This window comes from Saccostrea cucullata, unplaced genomic scaffold (genome assembly GCF_032062105.1).
Source record: "Saccostrea cucullata isolate Sc308-1 unplaced genomic scaffold, CSIRO_AGI_Scuc_v1 ctg8608, whole genome shotgun sequence".
Lineage (NCBI taxonomy): Eukaryota > Metazoa > Mollusca > Bivalvia > Ostreida > Ostreidae > Saccostrea > Saccostrea cuccullata.
In genome coordinates, this window is record NW_026930880.1 from 1 (window position 1) to 12,500 (window position 12,500).

Sequence of the window (12,500 nt, forward strand, 5' to 3'; positions counted from 1 at the left end):
CACTGATGTAGTATTTTTTTTTAAAAAATTTTATTTCTTAAAAACTAACAATGCTTCTAACTGTCGAATTCTCCTCCGAAATCTTATGCGATCCGCTACTAATTGCATCCAGGGACTTCTCCGGTCTTCGGGGGGTAATTCGTAGATTTGATTGAGGCTGGTATTAAAAGTCACGGATTTCCTAGCCTGTGTGAAATTTCCAGGTATTTCATTCCGTATTGAATACATACTTTCTCCATCGCATCTATGTTCTGCCACATTAAAATCACTTTGCCCGCTTGGGGATGGGTCAGGAAACTGTAAGGCTTTCCGAAGTAACTGGTCAGATTCAGTCCGTACCATTTCTGGGGCAGAATTATTTTCATATGTCGACATAGAAAATGTATGGTAGCTAGTCTCCCCATGGTCGTCGCATGATGTGATAAGGCTAGGCATTGTAACCATAAATCCTGAGGGGTTTCCATGATAGTGCTCGCTTCCTGAAATACTTGTTCTGCCTCCGGGGGTAGAGATTCTTGGTGATTTTGTGCCCATCGTACTAAACAATCATAACCATTTAAAATCAGAGAGTGAGTGTGTATCAGGGATGACATGATAGTTGATTGTGAAGAAAGGATCAGACTTTTCTTCTCATTTATACCCCCTCGGTATAAAACTTAGGTAAAAGGTATTTTTGGCACACGGTCCCCCCTTACAGGTGATGCAACAGGTATAAAAAAAAGATTATGCAATAATTATAAAAGATGATGCAATAGATATAAAAAGATGATGCAATAGATATAAAAAGATGATGCAACAGGTATATCAAAAAGATGATGCAATAGATATATAAAGATGATGCAATAGATATATAAAGATGATGCAACAGGTATATCAAAAAGATGATGCAATAGATCTAAAAAGATGATGCAACATATGTACTGAATTGACCCGGCTATCCCCCAGGGGGACTGTACTGAGTTGACCCCCCTATCCCCCAGGGGCTGCACTCCCTTGACCCACCCAGAGGCTCAGCCAATCAGAATCCAGTATTTTTGACCTCATTTGCATAAAAAGTGCACTCAGTTGAACTCGCCATCCAGACCGCTTATACTACTCACACCAATGCGTCTGCTATTAGTTTAATCAAGATTTACTAAACTAGAAATATGATAATATGAATAATAACGAGACTTTGATGTCCCACCATCTTATGTGTAAGATATGTTTAGGATCGCAGATATTTTTTTTCTCTCATAAAATAAAAATATTTCGACCTTAATCATTATAAAATATTTTCAAAAAGCACATTCTTCTACTTACCTAAATTTTTATACGTAAGCACCAGAGATTGTAATTCAATGTATATTTAAAGGTCTGCAAGACACCCATTACTGCATTATATGTTTTTTAAATCGTGTTCTGTAAATATCTCATGACAGCCGGTTTTCCCTTAGTAATAAATTTTAACATTGGAAATACAAGCACTAGGCAACATTTCAGATTTCAAGTCAATGGTTGGTTTGGGTTGACTGCTTTAACTTTGTAAAATGAACCTCTGATCTACCATAAAAACAAAAAGAATTTGTTTAAATCCTTACTCGAAAGAACAAAATCTCGGTCAACTAATTGTTAAATAATCCTCAATGCGTCGCGTGTAAATTGTATAACACCTCAACCCTTTATACCCAAAGTCTTTTAACACACAGATATATATTTAAATCGTATATTATATAGTAATGTTCAGGTTTGCAGAATGATAAATTTGTGTTATGATTGTTTAGGGAGTATGTTTCTTTTAAGGTACTTGGACACAGATTTGAAGTTTATATTTTCTCTATATAATATTACGACTTATATATTTTTTAATTTACAATACGTCGTCGATTGGATAATTCAAAATGTTCTTTTCACGTTTTACAATGTAGGTTTTGAACAAATTCAGCTTGATATGAACATGAAAAAAGGTCTGGTTTAAACGCGGCGCAATTTGTTGTCATGGGAATTCCAAAAAAATGTAAGAAAACCTGTTTCCAAAAAGCACATATTAAGATTCTGTCAATCAGAAACTCGGGGATCTGTTTAATTTTAACTTCAGAGTACGCATTTGTTTACAATCAAAAAGTTTGTACCATCTGCAATGAGAAGTTGCTGGGAAATCTGACGAAAATTTGTTCTGTATGGTACAGACTCACACATTAAGGAGAGGTTGACATCGCATTGGAATAAAAATGTATCCCACTATATGGTATGCCTCAGCAAAGAATGGGCTTGAATTTTAAGCATCTGCAAAAAACTTTTATTCTTTATTTCTTTATTTGTGGGAAATAATTTTCTTACCAGTGTGAAATGAAAGATGTTCAGAATTGTATTCTAAATAACACACAATGACAATTCTTGAGCAAAACAAACCCTTTTAGGACTGGTTCCTTTTTAAAAAATAGATCAGTCCATTCCACATTGCTGGAAAATGAAAAGACATTTCTGAATAGTTGTTGAGTAAACAATCTTGGAAATGACAAGCTCTTTCGTTTGATATGAGAGAAGGACATTGGCTGACCCCACAAATTAGGGACCCAGAGGTGCTGAAAGACATAAGTCTTAATTAAAGCAGCCAATATTTGGATTGACAATACCTCCAATAATATGGAAAGACCCTGATAGGTTGATGAAAAAACATAAACACTTGCCAATGGTCCGGTTTTGTGTCACATGCATGACCATCTCTAGTAGGTAATAATACTTTGGGAAATTTTATGAAACACATATCTATGAAAGCCGAACTCTCGACTCTGTATACAAACCACCGCATACGTGTCACGTGTATTAGTTGTTTGGATGAGCGTGGGATAAAAACTCGACACATCACGTCTTTAAGTGGACACTAGTCCAAAACTTCTATACAACGCTATTCAAGATGTGTAAGTGGAACAAAAAACTAGATATGCTTGATGTATTATCATCTGTGGTGTGTACCCATTACCAAAGTATATGGGTTAGAAACCCCAGTTGTTCTAACTAAGTTTTCTACCGTTCTTCAGAAAGTCAGCTCTTCAATTTAAACATAGGATATATGGAGTTCAGACCTGCCTACCTTTTTCAATGCAAAGGTGTAATTTCTGTTCATTTTTGTTGGAATTTCAGAGGTAAAAGCGTAATAAATCATGTTTTCCTCTTTTGTTCTTATTATAATACTTTATCATCTTTCAAAACACCGAAATGGTACATTACTTAGCAAAGATGGCATATTTTTATTTACGAATCATTTATTGGCAAAAATTGTGAAATACCAGTATCCTATATCAAACTCAATTCAACCGTACTGATTGTGCTTTATCTTTTCAACACTCACATTTATCTAATTCGTTTTAAGCAATGTGAAAATTATCTAAATTGAACATAGAAATGACTGTACTTATTGCAATATCATTTAATAGTTAATGTAAGTAATGTCTTCTCGTCTGCTTTCAAATCTTCGCCGTACCAGTTTACTTGTAACTACTAAGTATATTACGTACCTTATCGAACCGGTGTCATATATTGAGACTTCCGCCATAGTGAGATTTCCCCCCGGAAGTCTGACTATATAGTGAGTCTTCCCCCTGGGGGGAAATATGGCTATATAGTGAGGCTTTATTTTTACACTTTATACGTTGAAACACAGAGCATGTCATGTATTCATCAGTCATTACTTGATTGAGATAAGATATTTGAATATGAATTAAAAAAATAACAAAAATAATTCACTTGTTAACTTCAACACATGTACAAACCAATAAGTTGTTTGTTATTCCACACAAATTGAAAATAAGAATACCATGTTTTAATGCGTGGGGCGAAACATACTGGTAATTTTGAATCAGCATGTGCCATTCAACTTTTTAAATAAGTAACAAAAACTCTAGGATAATCTCCATGAAATCTTTTAATTACTTAAATAAAATAGATATATAAATACATGTATATGTATGGAAGATAATTTCGTCATAAATTAACACTGTTAGAATTTTTTAAATAATAAAACAATGTTCCGGAAACTACAATAAGAGGGGGGAGTCTCACTATGAATGGGGGAAGGCTGGCTATAAAGTGAGCCTTCCCCCGGAAGAACGGTTATATAGTGAAACTTCCGTTGGGGAAGTCTCACTATATAGCCATTCTTCCGGGGGGAAGGCTCCATATATAGCCAGCCTTCCGGTGGGAAGACTCACTATATAGTAAGCCTTCCGGGGGAAGCCTCACTATGGGGGAATTCTCACTATACGACACCGGTCCTCTGTTTGTTACTTTTATTACCATAGAACTTCTCATTTTATTTCAACAGGTCATACTTTAACTCTTAATTTAATAGTTCATAAAGAATTTTAAACCAAATTATCAAAGCGTAAAATTATTATCAGTGGCGTAATAGCGTATTTTTTTGGTAAATGCGGAAATATTACGCCAAAAGCGGAAGGGAAGCCAGGTCTAGGAGTTGAAACTTTAAATATAGGATAGTCCCTTCTATGGCGACTTTAAGGTTATATCTTTATATTCAATACAATCTAACTGCATACAGTGATGATACTTCACAGATAAGAGGTCTTCCTACATTTATTTCAAAGTTTGTAAAAAAAAGTGTTGTCATGCTGTCTATGTAATACCGTATATCAGATTTTTATGCGTGTATCCAATTTATGCTTTGTTCGCGACGAGTTCAGGAGATCGTTTCACAAAAGCATCGTAAGTTGTACGTACAGTAGTACGTAAGTACGAGGTAAGTACTGCGTAGTTAAATTTCGGCGTTTCACGAAAGCGTGTTAATTCACGTGGCGTCTTACGTATTGACGTAATTTTATGTCACCTCGGTGGTGACAAAAATTGCGTCGTAACGTGAGTTCTTGAAAATGGCAGCGTTTTTGCGGGTGTTCGATGAAGCGACTCGGAAAATTTGAAGCGGCAGCGTATATTTAGAGACAGGTTGAATCCACTGAACTCAAACTGTGACGACGAAATGATAATAAGAGGTTCCGTTTAGATAGAAGATCAATCATAAGTCTTTTACACATTGTCGGTGAGCAGCTGGAGAGACCTACAAGGCGCTCTAGATCTCAAGGTTTGCCAGCATCTATACATCTCTTCGCTGCACTAAGATTCTTAGCTTCGAGGACAGAACAGAGAGTCATCGGTGATACTCTTGGTATGTCAACGTCATCTGTGGCCAGGTCGGGTATAATTTGATAATAATGAAACATAGTACTATTAGACTGTATTTTAGAAATAATACACATGTTACCATGTGTGTATAGATTTTTTTTTTCAAAATATTTATTGATTATTCATATGCAGTATCATATTATTTATACAGAAAATTCCTTTATTTTTATGTCATCTAAATGTTAAGGTTTGAATATAAAGTTGCAAGCTAAATAATATAGCAGAGACACTTGAGATCATACTCTGTTTACAGATCAATTGGCAAATTAGTTCAAATTTTATCCTCATCTTTGAACACCATTAAATTTCCATCTACAGATGCAGACATTTTGAAAACAAAACACAGGTTTTATTCAATTGCGGGGTTTCCAAACGTGGTCGGTGCAATTGATGGCACACTTATACCTATAACAGCGCCAAAATCTGACGAGCACCTGTACATATGTCGGAAAGGATTTCATTCCATCAAGCCATTGTTGATTCTGACTTGAAGTATGTCCCTATAATATTTCTTATATTTGTAACATTCACTATATACTAATAAGTGAACCATTCTATTTTAAACGTCTATTTTTTTTAAATTGATACATGTTTTATTAAAAAGCATCTTTGTTTTATACAAAACACGATTGTAGTGTCAAGTTCAGCCTAAATTCCTTTTTCTCAGTAAAATGTTTTCAAGACACATGGCAAAGTGAGATGTATCAATTTTGATAATTCTGAATTATGAAAGTCTAACATTTTAGGCCTTAACGTTTCATTCTTCTTGTTATTCAATGGGAATATAAATACCGGTATTTCATTGAGTTTTAAAACAAAAAATTGTGATTCGCGATGAGAAAAACAGAGAATAATTTGAATTATGCGTGCACCTATAGCCAAGACGTACAGTGTATCATCGTTCTAAGAAGGGCAGCCAGAGGGGAAAAATTTTCAACCTTACCTGATAAAAACTTGACAACCAAAAAACAAAAAAAGACCCCCCCCCCCAAATTGTCCACACTCGAGTATACTATTTCATGTGTGTGGGAGGGGATGGGGGTGGATGAGTATCGAACTTCGTTAAGTACCAATTTTTATTCATACACTACTATATTATACCTGTAATTGACTTTCCTCAAGGAAAATGTTGGGGAGGGGGGGGCGGCCCCCCCCCCCCCCCCCCCGTTGCTACGTGCCTCTATAACTTAGGATTACTCAGTATGTTTATACCATTTTTATTAATTGTACTAGGTTTCTGAGTGTAGTGAGCAAATGGCCTGGAGCAACACACGATGCCTTTATGTGGGCAAATTCCGGTATTGCACGCAAGTTTGAGAGGAGCGAAATTGACGGGTGGTTACTTGGCAACCCCGTTTATCTATTGAGGCCTTGGCTTTTAACTCCAGTGAATAACGCTAAATCTAGAGGAGAACAGAGTTACAATGGATTTCATAGACAAACCCGTGTTGTTGTAGAACAGGCTTTTGGGGTTCTGAAGTCTGGGTTCAGGTAGGCAAAAAAGTGTCTTTTAATACATGTTTATTGTTGAAAGAAGAAAGTTTGATCCGAATACCATTGGGATGTCGTAATGTATACGGTAAATATTGCTTGTAGCTAAGTGTAAAATGAAAATGTTCACCTCAAGAAAATCATTGTTAACCGAGGCCTATATTGTAAAACGAAAATATATTACAGTGGACGTCGCGCGCATAAATGAATTCTGCGCAGTCAATATTTTTTGGAATATCACCTGTCGCCAAGCAATGTTAACTGTTGCTATGCTTGATGGTGTCGCTTCATTATTGAGCGGATGATTGCAATTTTTAACACATGTTTCTCAGACTAAATGCGAATCACACTAAACTAATTAACTTAAAAGTATCAAGCTATCAAATTAATGGTTAAAACTCACTGTGCATGTTATTTAGAAAAAATGTTGCAAGTTTTTTTTTTCAAGCCTTTTATGCGTAAATAATATCCGTAAAATGAAAAAATAAAGCTTGCTGGTTTATAAATTGTATTCTTGTACCTTGCATCATCTATTTTTCATTATATACATGTAGCTTAAGTTAGTCACTAAAACATTTTTTCTTACATATATAGATGTCTTCATAAAACCGGAGGTGTTCTTAATTATGAACCAGAGAAATGCTGCATGATAGCGTATGTTTGCTGTCAATTGCATAATATCTGCGTTAACTTGAAGCTTCCTATACTTGAAGACGACGAGATGGAAGACATTAAATGCTGACCGGGACGGCGATCTTACCTATCAAGGACCTCTGAACGATGGCAAGACAGTGGGAGAAGCATTGATTCGTCAGCGTTTTTTTGTAAAAATAAGTGACATGTAAACTTATTGCATATATGGAAAATTTCGAAATCAATGTATTTGAAAAGAGAGAGTGACACAAAGAATCTGTCAAGTGTAAAATTTTATTCATTCCTTAAGATTCATTTTCAATTATTTGTTAGTGATGCAAACTGAGTACTTTAAGAGATCTTTCGTTGTTTCAGGCAAAAATCTATGGAATACACTGTGTGAAATATAAGAAATTGGACAAGTGTTTTATGTTTTAAAAGAAACTTTCTTAGAGAATACCTTAATTTTGTTTAATATTCTTTTATCTTATATTTCATTTTTCTTTCTGATTGTATGTTATAATGCAGGACCATATTGAAAACTAGCATTGTTGCCAAAGTATGTCATCCTGGATAAATAAAGGCTTTATTATTATAGTGTATTATTATTATTATATAAAAATTATACAAAAAAAAAACAGTGTTAACACTCAATTTCCATCATTTTTATGGTTACTAAAGCGTGTTACCATTTTGGTGGGTTACATGTAATCACAATTAATTTCTAAGTCATTTGATTCAGGGTTTATCTTAACTGTATGCATATGGCAATAAATAACTCCCAAATAAACAAAAAGTGGAATTTGTAAGATTTTTTAAATTGATATTTTACTTGCCCTTGCATAGGCAAATGACTCGCCTAATTCCACCACATTCTTTAGTCACGGACCTAGGCGTATATGTCAAATGCATCGATACAGTCTCAGCTGACGAGATTTTTTTTATGATTTATTTAATTTAATTACAGGAACCAAAACTTTATTCTACTTTCTTTTGCCTTTGTTTGAATTTTAATTAAAGCAACACCGTTTTTATTTCTGGAGTACAAAGATAACTGATTATACATGCACATGTAATAATTATTAAATATGATTTAATTTTATATACAGTAATGACGATCAACAATTAAAGATTTTGTCTTCAAATTAACGCATCAAAATAAGGAACATACATGTACAGCGCAAGACTCTCAGTGTTAAATGAAATATAAGAGGCAAATGGGCCACATCGCTCACCTGAGTAACTTTGGTTATGCAGTTCTTTATCAGATTTCCCTTCTTGTTATACCTATTGCGACCCCCTCCCCTGTCATGATTTTAATACAATACTAGAATCTACAATACTCCATTATGCTTCCTCATAAGTGTCAGCTTCTCTGGTCCAGAAGTTCTTGAGAAGATTTTTTCTATATATTTCTATGTTAAACTTTGATCCCCTATTGTGGCCCCGATACTTCAACATAAGTTTCAGCATTCCTGGTCCAGTGGTTCTTGAGAAGAATCTTTTGAAAAAAAAAATCCTATATATTTCTATGTGAAACTTGGATTCCCTAATGTGACCCCGCCCTACCCCATGAGGTCATGATTTTAACAATTTAGAATCTACACTAACCCACGATGCTCACATACTAGTTTGGGCTTCCATGCCCCACGCAAGTGAGTTAAGGCTAAATATCGATATTTTTATGCAAATGAGCTTATAAAAATTTATAAATTGTATATTTTATATACAGATAAAGTTCAAATTGATTTTCTTTTACATACTTAGTACCCACAGTTTATTAATGCAAGTGCACATTATGATGTCATTGTTCTCTCCCATTCAAGGTAATAAATCACATCAAAAAAATCACGTCGGCACCTTTCTAATTTAAAATAAACAATGTATAATATTACGGAGAATATTCTAAAAAATTAATAAAATTGCTGCACAAATCCTATACACTTTCTCAATCAATGAAAATTTTAAGAAACATACACTAGACTGTGAATTTTTACCCTGTTTAAACTTAAATCTGCATGAATAGTATCTAAACAATTTAGTGTCGACATTTGTGCAGCAATATCTTAAATCTTTGGAATATCCAGCGTCTTTTTATACTTGTTTCTGTAAATCAAAGAAAGGTATGCCCTTGCACCGAAGCGATTTTGTTGATGTTTCTTATAAACTTGTGCAGTAGAGGTCGATGACGTCACAATGTGTACTGGCTATTGCATATCTTTGGTACCAAGAATGTATTAGAAAACAAGTCTTAACATTTTCTGTACGGTAGGTAGAGCAATTATGGAATTTAATAAATATTTTGCATAGAAACCTCCATATGTAGCCTTAGCTCACTGGTGCAGTGGTTCTTGAGAAGATTTTTTTTTTAATCCTATATATTTTTTTTTTTTTTGTAAAACTTAGATTCCCTATAGACCCTTTTCCTATGACATGTTTTGTCTAGGAGTTATTCCCCTTAGCCGCCATATTGTAGGGCAACATTCCCAGATCCCTTCATTATTCAACCAAGTACAATTTGTTATACTGGTTAATGAGGTAAAGATAATGCTATTTTTCTTATGAATATACGTTTGTTAAAGCATCTATTAATTCATCATTATAAGATTGTGAATATTTTCCCCCACATATTTCTTGCATGCATGTTTAAAATTGGTTGCTCAAAGAGGTAAATTCACTACTTTGCCCTACAAGATGGCGGCTAAGGGGAATAACTCCTAGACAAAATATGTGACAGGAAAAGGGTCTATTGTGGCTTCACTTTACCCCATGGGGTCATGATTTTATCAATTACAAAGTTAAAGTACCCCAGGATATTTCCATATAAGATACACCTTTTTTTGCCCAGTGCGTCTTGAGAAGAAGATTTTTAAATGACCCGCCCCATTTTTGCCTTTTCTTGATTATCTCCCCTTGTGAAGGGACTTATCCCTTTATTTTTATTAACTTAAACACCCCTTCACCCAAGGATGCTTTGTCCCAAGTTTTATTAAAATTGGCCCAGTGGCTCTTGAGAAGTTAAAAATGTTAAAAGTTTACAGAAGGAAGGACATCGGGTGATCAGAAAAGCTCACTTGAGCTTTCAGCTCAGGTGAACTAAAAACAAAACTTTAATGGTGAATTAAAAGGGTATACACCGATTTTTTTCCGGTCAATTATTCCACATTCAAAAAAAATGAAAAGAGTAAAATAAAAGAAATTGAATTATCAATTGGAGGGGACACACACGTCCGGCAAAACTGCCTTCCCTGCAAACCCATGTCCATCGTTATTTCTATGACCATACACGATGAAACCGAACGCCGCATTGTTTGTCGACTCAACTCTTAAAAGACCACCCTTTACTGGTAAAACAAGCACGACAAAGTCCATTTTCCAGAATGTTACGGTTGTATAGAATTTTCTGTCATTCAAGTAATAAATGATGTTCGTTTCGTTTAATATCAAGTTGTAAAGTGATTTTCCCTCAACTATTATAGCCACGTAGCTTTCTTTGAAGTTTTCAGGAACCATCACTATATATTTATCCGTGTACTGTCTTATTCCTGGTACAGTTATCATGTAAGGGTCACCTGTATAATCAGACCCAGTGGCAAAGCTGGTGACCAAAACAGGCTTTTCTGAATCTATGATAACGACGTCCTTATCCGAAAATGCAATTTCAAAATATCCGCTGGGAAGAAGTAATTTCTCTCTTTGTTCATTTCCTATCTTATATGTAAGGCGGGTGTGGAAAGGAGATATGATTTTCAGGAATGTCCCCTTCCTATTATAGGTAGGTGGGACTATGTACATTTTATCCAGTCTGTCAATTGGTGGGAGTTGTTCATCAAGCTTACTGTAAGCTCCAGAATAACTACTGTTTTTAAAACCTATTTTAAGACAGATACTTCCAGAAAAAACTGCTACAGCAGAGCTTGCTTTAATTAATGTTCCCGACATGTCGACATTGTGCCATATTTGATACGTTTGGAGCTCATTCAAAACAAGAATAAATTCGCTGCCATTTCGGTAAGTTACCCCATCTATCTTTTTCGGTAAATCAGGATAAAAGCGAAAATATATTTTGATTGTAGTACCGTTTTCTGGCGAGGATATTGCAAACTGTGAACTTTCTATAGTTGCGTTGAAAATTGTGGATGAAGAAATAACATATGAATTGGATATCGACTTTATTGGTAAAATGCCAGTGCTATCAGATGAATGTATATAATTGTCTATAGTGATAACGGAGACATCCTTAGTTGCCTCGATCAACAATCCCTTTTCTTCGATTTTGAAATATGAGACTGCAATCGCGCTTGTAACGCTAATTTCTTTCATATTTATCGTTGGTGTAACAACTTCGTTTAATAGCTGTGTAGAAAACTTCGAAATTATTTGAAACTCAAAATCTCCATCCGATAAAATATATATGGTCCTGGTTTGGTATCTGGCCTTAGGGTGATTGACAGTAAAACAGACCAAAAACTGTCGTCCCTGAATTCCTGCAAAGCAAATGTTAAAAACACAGTAACATACCGTTAACAAGAGACCCATGGGCCACATCGCTCACCTGAGCACAATGGCTAGGAAATAGTAGAATTGGTTTATTATTGAAAAGTTTAAATCAAAAAGTATTCCCTTGACCAATTATGGCTTTGCTATGCTTGAGAAGATATGATTTTTAAAGAATTTTCCTTAATAATATATGTCTATGTAAAACTTTGATCGGACATTGTGGCCCCGTCCGACCCCAGGGGGTTATGATTTGAACAAACTTGAATCTACACTACCTGTGGATGCTTCCATATAGATATGACCAATTATGGCTTTGTTATTCTGGAGAAGGAGATTTTTAAAGAATTTTCCTATTTATTTCTGCATAAAACTTTGGTCGGCCATTGTGGCCCCGCCCTACCCCCCGGGGTCATGTTTTGTTCAAACTTGAATCTACACTACCTGAGGATGCTTCCATTTAAATACATGTATGATTAATTATAGCTTTGTTATTCTTGAGAAGAAGATTTTTAAAGAATTTTCCTCTATATTTCTATGTAAAACTTTGGTCAGCCTTGTGGCCCCGCCCTAACCCCCGGGGTCATGATTTGAACAAACTTGAATCTACACTACCTAAGGATGCTTCAGTATCAATATGATCAATTATGGCTTTGCTATTCTTGAGAAAAAGATTTTTAAAAGAATTTTCCTGTATATTTAGC

At 35.0% G+C, this 12,500-nt stretch overlaps 1 protein-coding gene and 1 pseudogene across 1 annotated transcript in view; one reads left to right on the top strand and one right to left on the bottom strand.

The window, feature by feature from the left end:
* Positions 1-4,865: 4,865 nt before the first annotated feature.
* LOC134230430 (putative nuclease HARBI1) lies at positions 4,866-7,567 on the top strand (annotated as a pseudogene).
* Positions 7,568-8,298: 731 nt separating this feature from the next.
* The window catches only part of LOC134230431 (IgGFc-binding protein-like), a 14,949-nt gene continuing 10,747 nt past the window's right edge, over positions 8,299-12,500 (bottom strand). The window contains exon 6 of the mRNA XM_062712258.1: positions 8,299-11,786. Coding sequence (XP_062568242.1) covers positions 10,507-11,786 — 1,280 coding nt within the window. The 3' untranslated portion in view covers positions 8,299-10,506. The remainder of the gene's footprint in view (positions 11,787-12,500) is intronic.